At 35.1% G+C, this 21,181-nt stretch overlaps 1 protein-coding gene across 2 annotated transcripts in view; it reads right to left on the reverse strand.

The window, feature by feature from the left end:
• DENND1B (DENN domain containing 1B) overlaps positions 1–21,181 on the reverse strand; it is a 159,511-nt gene that overhangs the window by 36,471 nt on the left and 101,859 nt on the right. For both annotated transcript variants that reach the window (XM_064664456.1, XM_064664457.1), the window contains 3 exons: positions 17,187–17,232; positions 15,569–15,670; positions 7,588–7,713 (listed from right to left, as the gene is read on the reverse strand). In XM_064664456.1, the coding sequence (XP_064520526.1) occupies positions 7,588–7,713; positions 15,569–15,670; positions 17,187–17,232 (274 nt within the window). The remainder of the gene's footprint in view (positions 1–7,587; positions 7,714–15,568; positions 15,671–17,186; positions 17,233–21,181) is intronic.

The following is a 21,181-nucleotide window of genomic DNA, read 5'->3' on the forward strand; positions in this document are numbered from 1 at the left end:
CCTTACACTTGGATTCTAATTGGTTCAAGTGTGACCTAAAGAAATGCTGCAGTAGAAACACTGTGATGTCATTTTAAAAACCTATTCTTATACTATCAAAAACTTCCCTCTTTTTGAGTCTCTCTTTTAAGAGGTCCAGTCCTACTCAGCAAAGTACTTAAGTTCATGTTTAACTTGTTTTTAAGTTTTACATCCTTATTTCTTTATGGAACCTCTGACTTTATAAAAGATCTCTCCCTGGAAGAGCTAGAAGCCTTAAATTTACCCAGCACAACCCTTCCCCTGTCACGGGGTAGCTGGAGTGCTCTGATACAAACCCACCCCAGTACAATATGCAACACTGTGTCAGTCAAATCCCAGGAGAAGCACCCAAGTTACTTCCCTTACTTATCCTGAGATAACTGGTGAACACTGTACACAAGCAGGACATGCTGGATCTGCCAAGTAGCTGGAAATGTTCGTGGTACTTTAAATAGCACTGCCTTCCTGACCCACTTTGCATTAGCTATTCTTGAGCTCCTAAAGACTCTTGTCTTAAGAAGATGACTCCAAGCTACTTAGCAAATCAAAGTGCATCAAAACAAATGGAATAGTCTCCAGTGAGACATGGTGGTATAAGACACAGTGCTCCTGAGGGCAGACTCCCTCCTCCGTTCCGTTGCTCTTCCAAAATATTTCAAGGCAGCAAATTAAAACAACTCCTTATATATATACATACATTATATATATATATATATATTTATTTATTGTGTTGTTACACAAAGAAGCGATTTCTGGAAATATAGAGGCTTTGTGGGAGTGCAGCTCTGACCAGATGATGGTTCATGGCATAGTAAGAAACATAAAATTTAGGACTAAAGAGTAAAAATATTTTCATAATATATCATTTAGGAAAATAAAAACTAAGCTCCTGCTTCCCACTGCCACTTCCCCAGTTGTCTGGGAAAGATGAAAGAGTAAAAAGGAGAGGTTGTCTCCCAGCAGGAGAGAAAACAGGCGTGTTTGCTCTCCCTTTCACATCAGCGAGGGAAGAGGGAGAAGTCAGATAGTTTTCTGATGGCATTTCTCCTACCCAAGTCATCTAACAGAACACCAGGATATGGTAGCTCAACACACATTTCTAGTGCATGGGTGTAATGTTTTCCCAAATACTTTCTTTTAATCACTGGATGCTTCAGATACCTGGTAAGCACTCATGCATTGGTGCATCTGTTCCCTTATCAGTACAGTTAAGAGACAGAATAACCAAAGCTATTTCTTTCCTGAAAATGTATTTAGTTCTCTAAAGAGTTCACATCCAAAACCCACCCTTGTTATTTGAACCCACTGACTGTGAGATTGCTTTAAAAATTGGAGTAGGTTTAAAGCTCCTACCTATTCAGCATATGAAAATGAGAAAATCTGTTGAAACCTGTAGCAATTCCACACAGAAGTTTTCTCGGGCTATCTGTGCTAACTTTAATGAAACTGAATTAAATAACACAACTGAGTTATTTATTTGTTCAAGGCTCTGATCAACAAAAACGTTTTCTGAATAAAACTTTTACAAATCTTCAAGATTATTACTGTAAACACAAAGCCTCTTGAAGTGCTATTTAACAAGTAAATTATTGAATCGATATAAACAAAAATAGCCCTAGATGCTTTCATATGTAAAGCTTGTAACATTCTTGTTTCTGTAAATACAGCTGACTACCTTTAGAAACTGAGGTTTGGATGAATGCTTCACTGTTATTTAACTACCAGACCATCAACTGGCCCCTGTCGTATTGATCTACAATGTACTTTCAAAACAAGTTCGATCAAAACTCAGTGGGGACTCTGTACTGAAAAGTAGACAGCTAATACTCAGACCAAACAATCTATGCCCAAACATGATATCTGTCCTTTTAACAACAGTTGCTATAGAATTTTCTTTCCCTTTCATAGCTTGCCACACACAGCAGGAATTTCTTGCTCTAAGCTACATTCACATTTTAAGTACGCTATTTATACAGACCTCAATGGAACATGAAAACTGAGCTAAACCAGTGTGATCATTTTAAAAGAAAAAATAACCTAGTTTAGAAAGTATGTTTGTGCTTTCTAAATCTAGTGATATTTAACTTGAACAAGAAGTACAAATATTTTAATTTTTTATTTCAGACAACATTGCATCGCTCTAGCAAGAGATGACTCGTGCCAACTATTAGTTCTATTGCAACAATTAATATAATTTCATATGGCAGCTCTCGCTTATTACATGAGGAATATAGGGCAGGTAGGTATGGCCATAGCTTCATTGGGTTTTTTTATAATTTATTTTTTAAAAACACCATAATTTTAAATACCATTTTGGTTTAGATATTAAAATTTCTCTGTTTAAAATCAAGGAAGTACAAAGTTGAAATTTCATCTGCTGTCATGACATTCAGACATAAAGGCTAAGGGATAAATGAGCATGCACTATGATTCTACTCAGGAAGTTACCATTTACAAACCAATTTCTCCCAAATTTGTAAACTTTTTGTAATCTGCTAAAAAAAAAAAATTCAAATATGCTGATATTTCTTACAGTCACAATTATCCCCTACAACAACTCCTATTAATACAATATCTATATTCAAGAAAGGACCACTGCAGTCCTTAAGACAAATAAAACAATAAGTTTTTCAACATGTAAAATAGAAGTCTTATGGAAGTCACAATAAATAGTCATAACTCTGCTTTTCATTCCACTGGGTGGTTCTGGATTTATACACAAACTATGTTCTGGCATTTCATTACTCTTGCTTCTGTACTCTGCTGTACTTTCTATACTTCACTCTTGGGAGAAAGGTAAAAAAGTCAATGGTCATTTCGAGAGACACCTGTCCTCAAAAGGTTTCATTTTGAAACTCAATTACAATCAATCATTATTTACGCATTCTCAAATAATTCAGGTGCATTCTGAATCTCAAAATATCTTTATTTCCAATATAACATTTTACTGTATTATTTTGATTTATTGCATATTGAATGCAATACTTGGCATCTGTTGGACAGCTGATGTCACTACTTAAAACAGTGTCAATATTGGCCCAAAGCACTCCAGTTAGCATTCAATTAAAGTGAGGTCTGACAGGTTGTGCTATCTTCAACATGGAAGTTAGCTTGGCCCCCTGGTGTGATGATGAGACCATGAACTCCTACTGCTGAGCATTTCAGAGCAAGCCATTAGCCTTTGCTCTTCATTTCTTAATTTCTGATGAGTGATGTTACAACCATCATAACTTAAAACAAAGCTATTCTGGGTTTATTTCTTTTGTTTTAACATCTAGAGCTTTGAGGACTTTTTCCCCAAAAGAGGTGATCTTTTTCAATGACTTCATATTTTGTTAGATAATTCTTGAAAAAAAGCCAACTTTTCAAAGGCAGAAAATAAGTTAATGTTCCTTATTTTTCATTATCTTTTAATACAAGTGTCATAAAGTAATAGGCTTTGTTTATTTGAAGTGTATTCTTCTTGCCATTTTTTTAATAAAAAATGAAATATCACATCTGAACTTCTTCCAGATGTTTGCTGCTTAGAATCATACAACTTTTCTGCTTATTTTTTCTGATGATGTTAAAATTAATTTCTATCATGGTGAACACTTTTAGGCTCACTATTTTTTAACTACTTCTTCACTCTATTGTCTGCCTCTCCCTCTCTAGACACAGATTGTGAATATTGCCTTTTTAAGAATTCTTTACATCATATATTGTTTTATTACCTGACAATACTGCATATGACTATCAGAAAAAAATTTACTAGTCTTTGCTTCCATCAGCAAGGTTTTCCCATTTACATGCAAGCAAGAACATGTAAAGTAAAATAGGTAGGAAAAACCCAATGTCACACATATTCTGACGACAACATTACACAAATTGCACAAATTGCCATATTTGTATCTATGTCCTACATATGCATGCAATTCTGAAACATGAAATATGCAATATTATCCATGATAAATCCCCAAATGCTGAACTACCTAAAGAAATTAGGAGCAACAAAAGGTTCAAGACCAAGCCGTAAGCATCCAAAGCAAACAATTTGGATTTGTACATGAATTTACATGATGTAAAAAGCATTTATCCCACAACACTGCTCACTGCAATGCCTCAGCAGGGTTAGACTCTGGTGATCAAAACTGTTTGTGATCACTGATGTTGCACAGTGGCTCCCACTGCAGCTGCTGGCTGGGTGAGAATAACAACACACTGACCGCTTGCCTTTCTGTATTCCAGGGCTCCTTATGGCAAAACAATTCCAATGGCCTCATTGCCACTGCTGGAAATCCGCCCCCAAACAGGCCATGCACAGTCCCCTGTCAGAGCATTTCACCCAAGGTCTCCAAATTGATTGCAGTTCTCTATGTGAATGAGACCATATAAAACAAAACCATTATAATTTACCATTCCGCTGACAATACTTTTTTTTCTGGATTATTTTTTGATCATAATGACACTGAAGCAATTTTTTCAATCATCCCCACCTACCATGCATGAAGTGGATTCCTCCTGGATTAAACTAAAGCAGAGCTCCAGCTAGTCACAGGTATTCAGCATTCAACACCAGACTAAAATGAGAACCATAACAGAGCCAGAAATGCACACTGTGCACACTATAGCCCACTAGCTGGGCTGCTTTGCCCTGCAGATCCACTCCTATTATGCAATATTTGCTAATGTAAAGTGTACATATTAAATAAACACTCTTGGCAGTTATATCAGTTCGACAGATTAATTTAGTATCATGATTAAATCAGAAAAAACAACAATTTCTACTTTTCTTGTAAACTTTAAGTTTTTTATTATCATTTAATACACACAAAAAATATTATCACCTTTATCTATTACATGTCATATTTCCTGTCTGTATTAGAGTAGTCAGATTTTCCATATGGTCTTTTAGAGTCCCACGAACTCCTTCCAAGACCCCTGAAGATTCCCATTTTCCCTTTCACCAATCATTTTTTTCAATAATTGCTAGACGTTTGTTCAAGACATATTGCTACACCGAGGAGAATCTGTCCTGTGCTGAAAACAAACAGTTGCACAGAATGAGTGTTCAGTGTGATGAACAGCGTTGGGAGCGAAGAGAAGTGTTGGATGAGTACAGACACTATTAAAGCTGTTCTTTACTCAAAGTGAATATTAATGACAGTTGTTTCATGTTTCGAGTTAAAAATCATACAGGACACAGTTGCAAGGAAAACAGTTCACTTGAACATATTTTTCACCTTTCCAGCGATCGATAACTATCCAAATACACTATTTTATTCTTCATCAGGATGTTTGCAATCCTCAAAATGCTACCCCCCAAAACCTCTCAGTTCTTGATTTTGAAAATACAACAAGCTTATTTATAGTGAAAGGATTTCCAATCTATATAGAAAATATTTTCATTTTAAGTATTGTCCCTACAAATTTTCTCCAAGAATACTACTTGAGTTTTGAGACTCTTGAAATAGTCCTAATACAGTCAGATGTTATTTGATTTTTGAGCTTCCCAATCCACAATGCAAAAGGCAAATGTGGAATGAGCTGAACAATCACAAGAAAACTCCTCTTAGTTTCTACTAATCCAAATCTACTAATTCAAATTTTCTTTCAGAATAAAAATTCTGTGAAATCCTAAATTAGATAAGATAATGTGAACACGGCACAAAATAAACATTACACTTTTCTTATTTGTTTTTAAATATGCTTTGTCTTTGGACAAGTTGATATCAATCCAGGATAAGCTAGTATTTGCCAGCAGACTTCTGCCTGCTAAAATACTCTGAAATAACTTGTCTTTAAAAAAAATAATCAGGCCACAATGGTTTCATAAGTATCTTCTCTTACATGCAATCAGTGGAGCCAAAAAAAGATAAATCTGCAAAAGAAAACAATGCAGAAAGACTTCAAAGGTCACTTTGACAAATGTCTGCCAGTCAAATGAGGCATAGTGCAATACTTCCAATGCAGCACAAATGTAGATATCTCAGATATGCCAACTGCTAAACTGAAATAAAATGGAAATCAGTTAAAGGAGAGCTCATTTCAACAGAGATACAAACCGAGATGCTAAAGAACTTGCACATTCAGTTCAACAGTTGCCAAAACAAAGGACTGACTGAAGCTTATTCCTGGTCAGAACAGAGCTAAGGACATCAACCAGGCTGACATCATTCTGTTCACATGTATTGAATGTAGATTAAGACATTTTTTGACTTAACAGCTCTTACTGCAGGCTGCTGTGAGCCAACATGGACTAGTGTCCTCACCTTTAGACTAGAGAACAAATCAGAAAACCCCTCCTGAAGCAAGGCCACATAATGCCACACTATCTGATTTGTTGAAATTATTTATTCTACTGAAACAAGTAGGGAAAGTGTTGAAATCCAGTAATTTTTTAGAACAGGTGCAGCCACTTCAATATGCTATGCAGACTGGCTTTCCATATCATATGAAAACTGCCAAACACAAACACCTGAACTAAACCCTTGAACACACTTCACTTCTGAACAGATTACTTTCCATCTCAGTAACAAAGGCCATCCATCAGTGGCACAGACACCTCATGTGCAAAATGCTCTTGGCAAAAAAGACCACCTGTAAGAGAACTGCTTGGGTAGAAGGAGGACTGTGCCATACTGTATTTTAATGTTGCCTCCAGTAAAAGGCTCATCTGGAGACCTTTTACATCAAGGAAAACCACATAGTTCCTTACCCAACTACAGAATGCATCGTGCTCCTTACCCCCAAACAAACATCCACCAGCTTTACAAACTTGACTTCTCAAGTGGAGATAATTTTCTTCTATCAAATCTCCATATTTACCTGAATTCATCAGATAAACAAACATTGTATCCATGGAATCCAATTTAGCCAATGTCATCTCAGTGGATTTTATCAAATGGAACTACTATCAGCAGTTTGCAAGTATCATAGGAAAACAATCTGGAGTGACAGACGAAATGAATCTCTAAGTTTTTTTTCTGGTAAATTATTTTATCTCCAAAAGGTTCAATATGTGCCACCCTCATAAACCAGAAATGATGAAAGTCCATAACACATTAATTGACTGAGTAACAGCAAAACATCGGAAAAAAGTTCTGATGGGATGAAATGAGTTTTCATTTCTCCTAAATTCTAAGAGTAATCAAGACAAATCTACAATATGAGAAATGCATGTTTGACTCATATCTGGTGTTTACTAGGAAATAAGATTCTGGCCTCAAACACAGCAAAGTCTCTGGACTGGTACAGTGAAAAATGATAAGAGTTTGAAAGGCTTCAGTTCTTCACCACATTAAATCAGGTGAGCTGTGTGTAAGCAGTTTCATGAATACAATCTCATTTTATACGAAATAAGTTATAAAACTGATACAAATTAGAAAATAGCTGACTTTGGATGACTATTTATTCTTCAGTACAACTCACTGTCAGGAGATGGTAGTGTCAATGTATCCTTAGCATAGAGTAAGATTTAAAACAGGCTGTTTCAGACTGGGATAAAACATTTCATATTTTCCTCGCAAAGAATGAGACCACGTTCTTACAAATTAAGGAGAAAAAGTAATAATGAAGCCATCTTACTGGTCTGTATCTTAGTGCATCTCTGTAGGATCCAAACAGTGCTGCCTGTGCCCGAAGAAAGGCCTTGGCTACTCCATCGCCCGTAGCTGTGGACTGCTTTTTCAGTTTATTTTTCAAGGCCGAGACCTGCACGACAGAGTGGAACAGTTAAATTAACACCTCAGAAATTGGTACAGCGAGGTATGAACCCAATCAGCAGGCAAACCATGGTGTCTACAGGTCAGCCAAAAATTCATCCTCCTCCTTGATAGCTTATCTTTTTAACTGCAAAGAGCACCTGCTGGTCTGTTAATTGAAATGAAAGCAGGGGATGACGGTAGAGTGCTAATGCAAATTGGTTTATGCTCTCTTTTTCTTTTTTTCCAAGGCCTCTTGACATAAATAAGCTTAATTATTTTACAGTAAAATTCATGTGAGCCACTTTTCTGCAGATTTTTTTTCATCAAAACATGTACTTACGTGTTTGAATGAAGACAGTTGGATATGTTCTATTTATGCTATGAAGGTTTATTTTTAAGGATCCTTAATGTTCCCTTACTACTCAGTTTCAGGGCATATCTCTTAAGTCAAATTACTATCTTACATCATTTCTCATGCACCATGGGAGTACCTGCTACCCCTGTCAAACAGTCGAGAAAATTTTGTGTAAATTCAGTGCTATCGTGCCTTTAGAATTGTCCTCAAATATAAAACACGTGAAAAGGAAAAAAAATAAGAACAATAATTAGAAGGTACATTTACTTTAAAAGGAAAAAAACCCCCAACATTCTTATTATAGTGGTTCCCTTTTTTTTTAAGGTCTGTCTTTTTTTAATTGGCAAATGACAACCACTGATTATACAGAATTAGAGGAAAAAAAGGGACATTTTAATTTAGATCATCCTTACTTGGACACACTTTGGAGGAAAATCACATAATTCTGGAATTGTTGCAGTATTCCTGAAAGATATGTGGAATTACACCCACATGTAGTCTATACTCTCCTAATTTCCATCATGAGGGACACCTGGTGATCTAAGTCAACTCCAATTATGTAGAATACATGTTTCTATATATAAGTTTGTATTACAATATACCCAACAGAGCATTATATAAGTCCCTAAACAAAGTAACCTTCAGAGTTATTCTTTAAACAGAACATTATAAATACAAACTTATCACACCAAAACAGCTTTCATTCTTTTGGAAATATACGAAAGAATGAGTATCTTTTTGTTTCTTTATGCAAGCAGTCCTGACTGCTCTTGTAGATGATGATTGTAATTGAAGTGTCAACCTAATTAACAACTAAACTTTGAATAATGCTAATGAGAACTGAACATGGCATCAGAGAAAAGACCAGCTCTACAGGTGATAAACCTTCACAGTAGTGACATTTTCCAGTGTAAAGTCACAGTTACTGTGATCTGATCAAAGGGAGAGTCCCCCATTGGGTCCAATTATAACTATAGTTTTGAAAAAAAAAATTATTGAGTTACGATGTTCATAATCTATGCAGAAAGGCCTTTACAGTATAGGTCTTTTCCCCATAGCTGTGATCTTTTCAATTTATATCCAAGCTCCACAGATCTAGATAAAAGTTTAGAGCCTGATTCGTTTAGCCCATGGAAAGCATACACCAAGGCTCATTTACGTTTTTTCCTTACAACTCAAAAGGAAAAAAAAAAAAGAAGTACAAGTCTGAGTACAAAAACCAGTTAAGAAGTTCAAGGTTGAAGAAATAAATGCATGTCTTGGTTTTGTGAGTATTTTCTTTTTGGTTCTGTACTGTATGATTATTCTATAGTTATTAAAAATAAGGTTTATTTCGCTCTGGGGAAAATAAATGCATATATCCTGGGTAAAGGAAAATCTGCCCATTGATGTTAGCTTAGTTTGACTAAAATAAAAGCAGTAACAAGAGGTCAAAAAAAGAACTGTCAACGTTAAAATTTTGTCTCTTATGACAAGCAACGCATCTTCTAAATATAAAGGAGGGAAAAGGTAGAAAATTCTCTACATTCTTTTAAATCTACATTCTTCTAAATCATACCCTGTGAGTTTAGGGAAATTATGGCAGATGATAAGAGAGGGTAAAAGAAGAAAGGAGGTAAAGATGATGAAGAGTAGAAGCATTACATGACAAAGTGGAGAATGTGAAGGAAAATGCTATTGTCTAATTTTCTCAGTTCTGATAAGCCCTATGCATCCTACCTTCAGTTCGATTTTGCTTTAGGCAAAAACATGTTAAAAAGAACAATAGAAAGAACAAATCTCCCGCTTCTCTGTCGTACTGGTATGGTATTATTTAGCAATATTAAGAACATCCCAATAGGCTGGCAGCTTGGAGGTGGGTTCTCCAGGCAGATACACACTTTTGTGCCGCTGTTCTGGAGGGAGTTCAAGCCCCAGAAAGGCTATGCTGGAGTTCAAAGAAAGCTCCTCCAATTCCTGCTTCTCTCAGGAGGCAATGCTTAAAGGCAAGAAGAGCTCCATGAGATCATTCTGCAGAAAAACCAGGAGCACAGTGCTCTTAAGAAAAAGCCTGCAGAGATAATGTGAGCCACAACCCTGATTTCCCAGTTGCTCTGACTGGAACCCTGGCTGTAGCACGCTTGAAGTGCCCCTGGGACCTGCCTTGGTTTCCTTCAGGCTGAGGTCAGCAACACACAAGCAGAGAGACAGTGCTCATCCCACCCATCAGCCGAGCTGTGCATTTGGGCAGGTTAATGTCAAATTCTCCCAGTTCCATTTAATCAAAGATAGAATGACAAAGTAGTTATTACAGTAAATATAGGAGGTACAGATAAGAGACTGGGTGCTCTGAACTACTTGGAGGACGTGGTGCACAGCAGGACTGTGATTGCTTAGATCCACGCACCTCAAACCAAAGAATTGTGAGACCCCTTTTGGTGACATCATTAATAGCACTTAAAATTAAAAAAAAAAAAAAAAAAAAAAAAAAAATCACAAAATTCTGGCACGAAGCCAAAAAAACAGCTAGCAGCATCTGTATCAAAATCTTTTCCTCATATATATTTTAATCCATTTATCTCTCTATGATTAAGAATGCCAAACTTTTTTCTCCCTTTCTTTGCATGTCTTAAGCAGAAATAGCCTTTCACAAAGTTTAAAAATAAAGAACTGCAAACAAACAAACCACAGGGGTTAGAATGCTGTTAAAATTTATTTCTGGAAGACACTAGAGATCCGCTTCCGAAAAGGTATTATTAATTTACAATAGAAGCAAACTGTTTTTATCTTCTCCTAGCAACAGCTTCTCATCGGAGGGTGACTTCACTGGACTACTGAACACTGCCAATGAAGAGCAATCTGAGTTTCAGGAAGGTTTAAATCAACAGAATAGCTTTTCAGAGATATAGAAAGTAATGAGATTGATATGTAATTAAGTGTATCTAAAATGTAGAAACATCTTGTGTTGGTCATTAAAACAAAAAGCATCATTTATTTAAATGGTCACCATATGTCCTTTCTAAGATTCCTAAAATAGAACTATCTCAGAAAGAAAGAAACCATGACTAATACCTCTTCAATAACCACATGAGTAGAAGAATTACATAAAATTAAAAGGTTAATAATATCACATAACTATTAATCAAAATCTTTGTTCCTGCAAAAACTTCAGCACACATATAAATTTAAGCACATACAGAAGTATTAAAAATGTTTGTTGCCTGAGAAATACAGAACCATGCACTAGGGTTCCCAAAGACCACCAGATCTCTGAAAAAAAAACATATCCAGGTACTTTTCTGGTGTCAGCAACAGTTGTTATGTTTTAAACTATTTTTTGATGTTTCCCATGAGATGACACCACTATAAAAGTCAGCCCACTCTCAACAGCAAGAAAGTGAGAGAAGATGGCAAAGAAGAAGAACAAAACAGAAATCTTAAAACAAACTAGAATCTGATATTATCTAAATCAGTATTGCTAATGAAAGGGCTTCTACATATTTGATACTATCTACACAGACAGGATTTAGGCATTTCAGAGAGCCTTCCAGCATTTAATCACACATTTATTTAGATGAAAACAACCACTTAAATGCAAATGTTTTCAATACTAGTTGTACTTTTCAATCTCACATTCTAGCTTCTAAGGCTATATCAAGGCTGAACAGAATTGCAGCTGTAACAATTTGTTCACAATAAACAGTTGCCTCATAACACTGCAAACACTTGACTCCTCTGAGATTCTAAAATATATTAGTAATATTTTTGGCTATTTTCTGATGGAAGTAACACCATAAATTATGCTATTTACATTTTTCCAAAAATCTTTTTAGTTGCACTATTATACAGTGACCCTAATTTCTTTATAATAACATTAATCATCATATTTTCAGAAATAATTTGCACTCCCAGTAATTGCTTTATAAAGTAACCAGTTTGCTACATGAAATACAGCCTATTTCTAAAATGCTACTCTTAGAACAGTAATGTTCATATGCCCAATTTATGGTGTTAAAATCCTCTAACTTTAGGAATCTCAAACTTAGAACTCTAAACCCCAGTTTAGATTCTGTATTGCATCACAGTGTGTAGGCACCACGCACCACAAAGACTGTGCATCTTTCAACAGCTCTGTAGCTTTTACAGTTAACAACATTTAGCAACCACAGAAGCAGCTAAAAACCTATAAAGTCTATTGTTTTCTGAAGATGATATTTAAAAAAGTTCTGCTCAGTCTATGATTCTAAGACAGTAAGACTTGGCTGCTAAAACTAATGCTGTCAATCCTCCAAGCTGTTTTGGAAAGTGTTCAAATTTGAGCAAAGGAATAGTCTTTTTGTCAGAGTTAACTGCAAGCAGGTATTGCAGGATCAAGCCCAAAGTTTATAAATTTCAGTCTATGGCAACAAATGTTCTTTTGCCAACAAATTATTGAAGTGGTGATCTCAGCATTCTTGTATTAGGAAATTTACTCCCACAGAAGTAGCTACTTATTTTCATTTTTTTTAAATTAAAAAATAATAGACAAATTCACAGCAAAATGATGAAACTTAAAAACAAGCGTTCTTGTCAGACGAGAGGAAAAAGAGGGGTTTTCCCCCCTCTAAGAAAACAAAGGATTCCTGAAAGTCTTGCCCTGATTTATTCTTCCAATTTTAAATACCTTAGGAGTAGCGGAACTGCTACTGGCATGGTAGTATTTCTAACAGTCAATAAATCTAAAATATTATGTGTGAATATTGGAATGAAGCCATTAAGAAGATTACAGCATGCAACGCAGCAGAGGGTCCCCATGAAAAAAGGACTGGTAATTCAGGACAACTGTGACCACTGACCTTTGCACAGTCAAGACCACTGGTCAGTCTGACAGAATAATAGAGTTCACATGCATAGAAAGTCATCTAGCCTGTAACTATAATTTAAATGCTTAAGTGAATGATTTAAAAATGCCTTTAAATCTCAGTTAATTTATTATATAGTTTATTAGACAATGCCATATAATAATGTTTCTTTCAATCTTAAATTTATCATGAAAAAATTCACAACCAGAGCATTTTAGTAGACATATTACTTATAGGTGGCTAAACTATTAAATAGCTATGCTGTGAGGACATCATCAGGTTTATTGATCAGAAAATAATTACTCTGTTTCCTTTGAACACAAGAAACAGTTCTAGAAAACTCTGAAAATACTGCATTTCTTTTGTTAGGCTGTTAAGCAACCTGGAATCGACTTTTGAAAGGGATAGTAAGACTACAGCTTCTATCACATTTTCAGTTCTTCATTCTATTTAATGTTCTTCAGAGGTATTCATTATATCTTTTTCACCAAAAGTTTCACTACTTTTGTATGTACGCTTATGAGGTTTGTCTATATAACTTAAAATGCTTCACATATATATCTTTGACATTAGCTTTAATGTTTTAAGTCTGACTCTACACTCCTGTGTCTTACACTTTTTACCCAAGATGTTAGCAGCTGCACTGCCCCTCATGAATGCAGAAGAAAGACAAGCATTTTGTAATCTTAAGAGCCAAACACAGACTTGTGTCTTTTGTCTATGCTTTTTGTTTCCAGGTTTTCCAGCTATAATTCTATATGGATTCCATTAAATTGTTTTAATTAAAGTGCTTTACAGATTGAAGTGGAGTAAGAGATGGGATTATTCAAATTAAAAGCTTCAATATAAAATCCTCAAATTCTGCAAGTATATTTTTCAAAGAACATAGCTGTTCTGTTTTGTTTTATATTAGATATGGAACAAAGTATTTTGAGTTTACTCTGTAGTCTGTAGACTTGTATAATCTACATTAATATTTATAATAATAATATGCATATATTCTGGGAGAGAATATACTTCTAGAAGTATGAACATCTGTATCCCTATTTTCTTCATGCTGGTCTACTTATTTAGAGATCATTTTGATACGCACCTGTAAAATACATGAGCAGTGCCTCTCGTTGCACAAATATACATTTTGACTTTTTGAAGGACCTCCAGCTACAACTCCAGTATTTCATGGAATATGATGCCAAATTCTCAATTCCATATCTAGCTATTATTTGGGAAGAGGTATGGACCTTTATGGCCTTATAGCCTCAACCTTACTCACTGAATGCAAGGTCAGTTAAAGTTACTGACACACCAGTAAATGACTCATTTTTTTCTTAACTTGTAATACTCTTGAACAATAGACTACAGTAAAAATTATTGTATATAGGGGTGTGCACTTACATACTTTTCCATACACTAATGTAAATCACAACACATCACAACAATTTTTATAGTCTCTTACTGAGTCCAAAGAAAGACTGTTGCAATGATCTATAAAAAGTCTAGATTTTAACATCCTTAAAATCAAAAGAAACTGTTATGAATATAATCATCAAGAGTTTGATTTCTACTGTACCAAATATATACAAATTATCAACAATAACAAAAGACACGGTGTGTCACTGTAGCACCTTATTCTGATTAGAACATGGGGGTTTTTTTATGATCTAAAATTTCAGAAAATTTAACTCTCTGATTTCACATTTTGATATAAAATTCTTTATCTTGGCAACTATTTGTGATAGCTGGAGCATCTATGACTAAATAATGAAAACGGTGGTTTCACAATTATATTCTTTTAGAGCTCTATTGGGAAAAGCAAGATAAGTGAATTTTGTGGCTATTTAAAGTGATATACAGAGTATGTTCCCCTATAGGCAATAAAAAAAAAAAAAAAAAGCAGGGGGGGCACCCTCTGCAAGATCAAAGTCCAGAAAGAACTGGCACTTAATTTATCATCCTTTACAGACAAAAGACAGCTTTCGTCATTTCAAAAGGATCAGATGTCTTTTATGACAAACTGGGTTTGCAGTTTAATTTACAAATAGAATTCTAAGTAAGCAGTCTTTGCTCTGCCAAAGCAAATGACAAACAGTATAGGTTTTCATTCACGCAGCCCTCAGCAGGATAGAAGAGATTAAAATAAAACTGAAATAATTTAGAGAAAACAAATAAATGTTTCAGAAAGTTGAAGAAGATCAAAGCCTGAATTTTCTGACCCCAACTGTACAAGCATTTCTTATTATATTGACCAGTGCCATCAGATCATTAATTAAAAGGAAAGCGCTGGCAGGTGGCAGAGAAGCAGAAGCCGATAATTGGCCCCCTTCTTCTTTTTGCCTTCAAAAACTCTCTCGTTCTTTTGCAAGACATGCCACTAGGCAGACAGAAATGCCTACTTTGTAATATAATGATTAAGATGAGATGAAGAGGCTCTTGCGTTTAAAGCAGCCATGCCTAATGAATGCAGCCGGCTTTATAATTATGATCCTACTTCTACAATAAGGAATATGATGTTCCATTCAACATCTCTGCAACTGTCAAAAAGGTAAAAATCTCAAATGTAGGGGTCTACACTTGGTGCTTTTCACCCCCTTATTCTTTTTATAGCAGTTAGCAAAATGAGGTAAAAATAACTACTAGTAATTCAAGTGCCTATATAAGAAAGAAAGAATGAAATATCTAAGACTCACCACTTCACCAGGTAGGTTGTTCAGGTCATTAAAAGGGGTTTCTAGAGTGTTTGTGTCAACATTTAGCAAAACCACATCCTCCAGTGATCTACTTTTTACTCTCTGTTAAGAAGAAAAAAAATAGTGGAAAAGCAATTTACTGTGGCATCCTCCTGAAATACATTTTATTACAATGTACTAGATTACAAATGATGATTTTACAAAGGGCAATAATGGCAAAAACAACAGTTGGAACTTCAGAAATAGGATTTGTGAAATAGATGCAGCATTCAGAGTAGCTTTTAAAAATATTTCCTATTCTTCAAACATAAAGGTTATATTAATAATCTCTGAAATACAAACATATTCAAAAAATGAATTCTTGAAAACCAAGATTTACAGAACACAGTTAAATATATTGGAATTATACATATCTTATGACAACATTTCATTCTCTCATCTTTGTGAAAATCAGATAGGATGTTAATTGTATGATCAGATGAAAACTAGAAAAAAACCGAAGTAATTATTTGCAGATTTATCTAAGTCCCAGGCATGTGATGTCTACTAGTATTAAAGACAAATGAATGAAACCCTCTTTCATCAGCGTACGTGGCTACCACCTAAGAACTAAACAATTTGTTCCTTTCAGGAAAAAGGGATAGAACTCTTTTCTATACGGTCCCACAATAATACCTAATAATGCAGTCCAGGAAATAATTCCAGAAGGAATTGAGTGACTTCTTTTTCAGAGCTAGTCTTTCTGTTCCATTATTTTCTGATTGAATAAGAAAAAAACATCCTATTCAAGATATTACAATCAATGCATGCAGGTCATATGAATCTGATGTGAGAGTATGGAAGGCTGTGACTAGAGTTAAGAAGTGTAGATGATAGAAGGCCCTTTTTTGGGAACACAAAAGTGCTGGTGGCTCAGACCTGGGGAGAACCCACCTCATCAGATTAGCAAATGTGAATTGATGCTTAGAAACTGCTTTAGCAGAAGTGTAAATCAAATAATGTTCCCCAATCCATTACCTACTCTGCATGATATTCAGATGACACATGCAGGCTTAATGGTGTCATCAAATGGTTATGGCAAAAGCCAAAACTATTTATCATCCAGCTATTACTTACCAATCAGGTAAGCTCTACGTTCAAATCTGAAAAGGCTACCACTTGTTTTTTGGCAAAAAATACTCATTTCTAAATTAATAGTTATGAATGTCATGGGATGGAGGTTTGACTCAAATGTTCAGAGGGTCAGGAACATAAATTATCTGGAAAATCACACTAATGCTGAAATCTGACTGATGGTGACCCCAAAATAAATTGTAAGTTTTCTCATTATTGGGCAAATCTGTTGTTGAACCGCTAAAAAGGCAGGAAAATAGCTAGTGCTGAGCTTTAACAGAGAGACAAATCATGATGTAGAGTTTACACGTCTCCATAAAACACTTCAAAAGTAAGATTTCAAAGAGAGAGATATTTTACTTAGTAAAAAACATCTGAAGCTTGAATTTTCTAATTCTGTATGCTAAAATAGAGGGACTTTTTCTGAAGCTTTTCCATCAAAATTATCATTTATGATACACACACCTCATGCTTACCAGTACACTGAAGCATACAGAGAACTTACCTCTATTAAGCTTAAGTGGACGCCAATTAGATAAGGCATCGGAGCACTGAAGAAAAAGAGTGGAAAAGGTCAACTTTTATGTACCAATATTTGTGGAGCAAAAAAGATATTTTAAATCTTGGCATTTAAGTCACTAGTAAACATCCACTCTAAGTCAGTATTAGAGGAACACAGTTACTACTGAAACATTTACTAGACAAGGAAAATTTACTTTACTCTGCACAAAATAAAGGACGCTGCTCCAAACTATGATGCATGAGCAAGGAGACCCTACAGCTTGCCATCTGCCTTGCCAGACCTAGTTTCAATAACTGGCCATCCTGTATGGCAGAGGTAACCCAGCAGATGATCCCAAAGTGGCCTGTCTCCAGAACTACATGGGTTTTAAAACACCACTCTGGAGAATATGGTACCAGTTAACATTACCACACTGGAACACAAACATTGTTAACACCAGTTTTGGTTCTGAATGTGGTTCTGAAACCCTTCCTGGCAGGTGTTTGGAAGCTGTATTAATATCCTATTTAACTCAAGATCATGAACTTCTCCTTTCAAATTTGTGTAAGACAAAGAACTGTATTATCCAAACAAAAAAAATATCCACACAAAGCCTGTGAATTAAGACCTCCTGCAGTGTGCAAGCAAGAAACTAAATTAGTCAGGCTCATTTATCATTGTCTCATATAATCTTCTGTTTCTTCCTCTAGTGCATATGTTCTGTCAACATCTAACCAAGAATATATCCAGTGAAGGAAAAAATCATCCAACAATCATCATCACACTTTTGGGCACTGTGAGATTACTAACAATATTCACTCCAGACAAGTGAGCAATAGACAGCATGGCTTAAGAACTCAGTAGGAAATGAATCATTAACAGACCACAGAGAAAAAAACCTAAATAAAAAGAATCTCTGAAAAAGAAATGGAAGGTAAGTTAAGTTATACAGATAGCTCACATACAGTAATTTCTCTCATTGCACTAATTTGATCCCAGATCTGAGCAACTGGCAACTGACTTCCTGAGGATGGGGGAGAGGCTTCACTGCATCAGTTCACGTGGTCTCATCCATTTGGTTCCACTTCTGGGAGCCAAGAAGCAATTCTCACCTGCCTATGACTGCAGCCCTTTTTAGAAAAATCTGTACACCCTATGGATTAGCCAATTGCTCTCATTAACAATGTCCCATCGGAGAGGATCAATGCAATCAAAAAAAAAAAAAACAAAAACAAAAAAACCTCAAAAACCCAGAACAAAACCACCAAACCAACCAAACCAAACAAAACCAAAAAACAAAAACCCAGGCTGACTGAGGCCCAAACAAGATTTCATCATGTTTATGCTATCAAAATATAGGTTTGCTGAAACTGCTAAAGGTTTCTTTGCAATGGGGCTTCCAAAAAGCAAAATAGAGACCTCTATTCTCCTACACATCTTTTTCTTAGCCTAATACTGATAAATATTAGCACCTCCTGATGACTTCATCCAGGCTAATCCTTATGCCTTTGTGAACTAAATCCAAATTACATGGAGTTGTAAATGAGTGTCACTCCAGAGCAGACACATATTTATATTCAGAGAGGATTTAAGCAGCTTTAAAACACTCTATAATTTTAAGAATGCTTTATACTATTTAACCAAGCCAATAAGAATTACTATGACTGACATGTAACTGAGGATTCTGCTGCTGAATATGAGCAAAATAGATCCTCAGGTTGCTCATATCAGAATATCAGTGTTACAAATAATGTGAACTAGAGAAAATATAGTGCAAAAAAGTGCTATATCATGTATGGATTTTGTAAACACTTGTTTTCTTGCTCTAGCATCTTCACCAGGCCTGTACTGACTTAAAATTGCTGATGATTTGCTCCATTAATAAATCTGTCATTACAAAGGGTAGCATGTAGCTCCTTTCTATAGAACAAAGCAACAGCTACCTCATTTTAATTTTGAAGTTAACAGAATAAAGGTACAAAGCACATCTTGAAAATGCATGAAATAAAAACTGCAGGTATGGAAAGTCAATTTGATCATTTTCAGCCAAAAATAAATTTTATTACTGCTGGATTCTGAAGTCTTAACAGCAGAGGACTTTAATATGTACATGAAAGTGCTTTCTATGATACTACTGGGAGCTGCTATATAGTTTTTCTCTTACTTACGCATGTTATTACCAAAAATGTCATTAATCTACCAGTATCATTGCCTAAAATAATTACAATGTTATGCAAAACATGCAAGTTAATTGGAAAATAATTGTCCCATTCTCATGAAAACAGGCGTATGTATATCCCATTTCAGAAGAGACCAAATCTCATAAAGACATATTGCAATTGTAACTTGAATTTTCTAATTGCGTTATATTCTTAACAGAGCTTCAGTATAACAGATGCTTTATCATCCACAGACAAAACTGTCATACATTCTAATATCAGTGATTTAGTTTGCCAAGAAATTACACAGAAATTTGATGAAATTAGCTTTCCCCTTTACGAAAATTAATTTTATTCAAATATAATTACTATATCAATGTTCAAACTTAATTTTTGTAAGAGTTTTCTTGAAAGCTAGCCACCCACTCTGCTGAGTGCAACAGTCTCTTTTTACTTAAACTTAGAAATCAATTCTTTATAAAAAATAACAAAATTCAATTTTTTTATTAACTCTGCTGTGCTTTTTTTTCTCTACAGTTACAATGAATATTACTTTGACAGCCTAATATTTTGCTATCTTTTAGAAAAAGAAATTTATTATCTCTCCTGCTTTGGATGGTTGTTCCAATTCTCACTCTGGAGTTCTCATAATGGAATTCAAGGCTGAGATAAGTTACATGGAGGTAAAAAACTATTCTGAAGTAAATAAATAGATAGTGTGTTCACACACTGGGCCCCGCAGGCACTCCTAACCTGGCCAACCACGAGGGTGTTGCAGTCCATACTGATGCCCTGCTCTCTGGGTTTGGGCTACTTCAGGAACGTGTTACATTAGGTCTAAATCCAGCCTGTAAATCAGGCAGCACGATGGAACCTAACAGATTTTTTGATTAAAAAGGCAAGTGGGAGAATTTAAATAATTTTTAATATAGAGCTGTTTCACTCAAAGATACGTTTTTCTTTTTTCATGCTCACAAAATGTACCAGCTAGGGAGTTCATGTAATTTATCAGATTCTAAACCCCACAGAATTATATCCCTTATCTTTATGAAATTTTGAAAATACACAGTCCAACTCATATCAAAAAAGTGGATTTTTTCCAAACACTAAGAAAATGAGTTCATGGGAGACACCCCAACAGTGTCCAAATGAAGCACTGACAATGTAGTTTCTAGGTATGAAAATGCATGTTGAGCTAAAAGGAAAGAAAGCACCTTTATAAAAAGAACTTTGTTTATCAAAATGACTTAAAAAATGGCAAATAAAAAATAATTTCAAAAATCTTTTATTAATTTTAAATTGACATGATCCCGTTGGACTGCAAATTAGGTCTGGCCTATCATAAACTTTGACCTTAAGAATTCATCAAGGTTTTTTAACTTGATATATTATATACCTATGAGGAGAACATTTATTTACTGTTAATACACCAGAACATGAGGAAAGCTAAGTAACTGATGTGTTTTTATTACACTTTTCCAACCCATCTCACAAAAGAACCATTCAAACCAGACACGAACAGAAAGAGAAATGTAAATGCACAAAAATCTGAGTTAAAAGGTCTGAATTATAGTTACTGTGGTAAATTCATCAATTGTGCATTTCCTTTCATGAACTTTATGTTTCCATTTGAACAACTCTAAAAAAGGGAAACTTTTTTTCTCTGCTCTATTGTACCACTGTGAAAAATAAAAAGGGATATAAATGAATTTTACAAGTTTAAGAAACTCCATGCTTCTTTTTAATGAGTAAAAAAAATTCTCAGGTCACGCCACAATGACCTAGAATCTCAACTATTTTCATCATCACAAGGAGCTGTGTACAGCATCTAACATTATT

This window comes from Pseudopipra pipra, chromosome 9 (genome assembly GCF_036250125.1).
Source record: "Pseudopipra pipra isolate bDixPip1 chromosome 9, bDixPip1.hap1, whole genome shotgun sequence".
Lineage (NCBI taxonomy): Eukaryota > Metazoa > Chordata > Aves > Passeriformes > Pipridae > Pseudopipra > Pseudopipra pipra.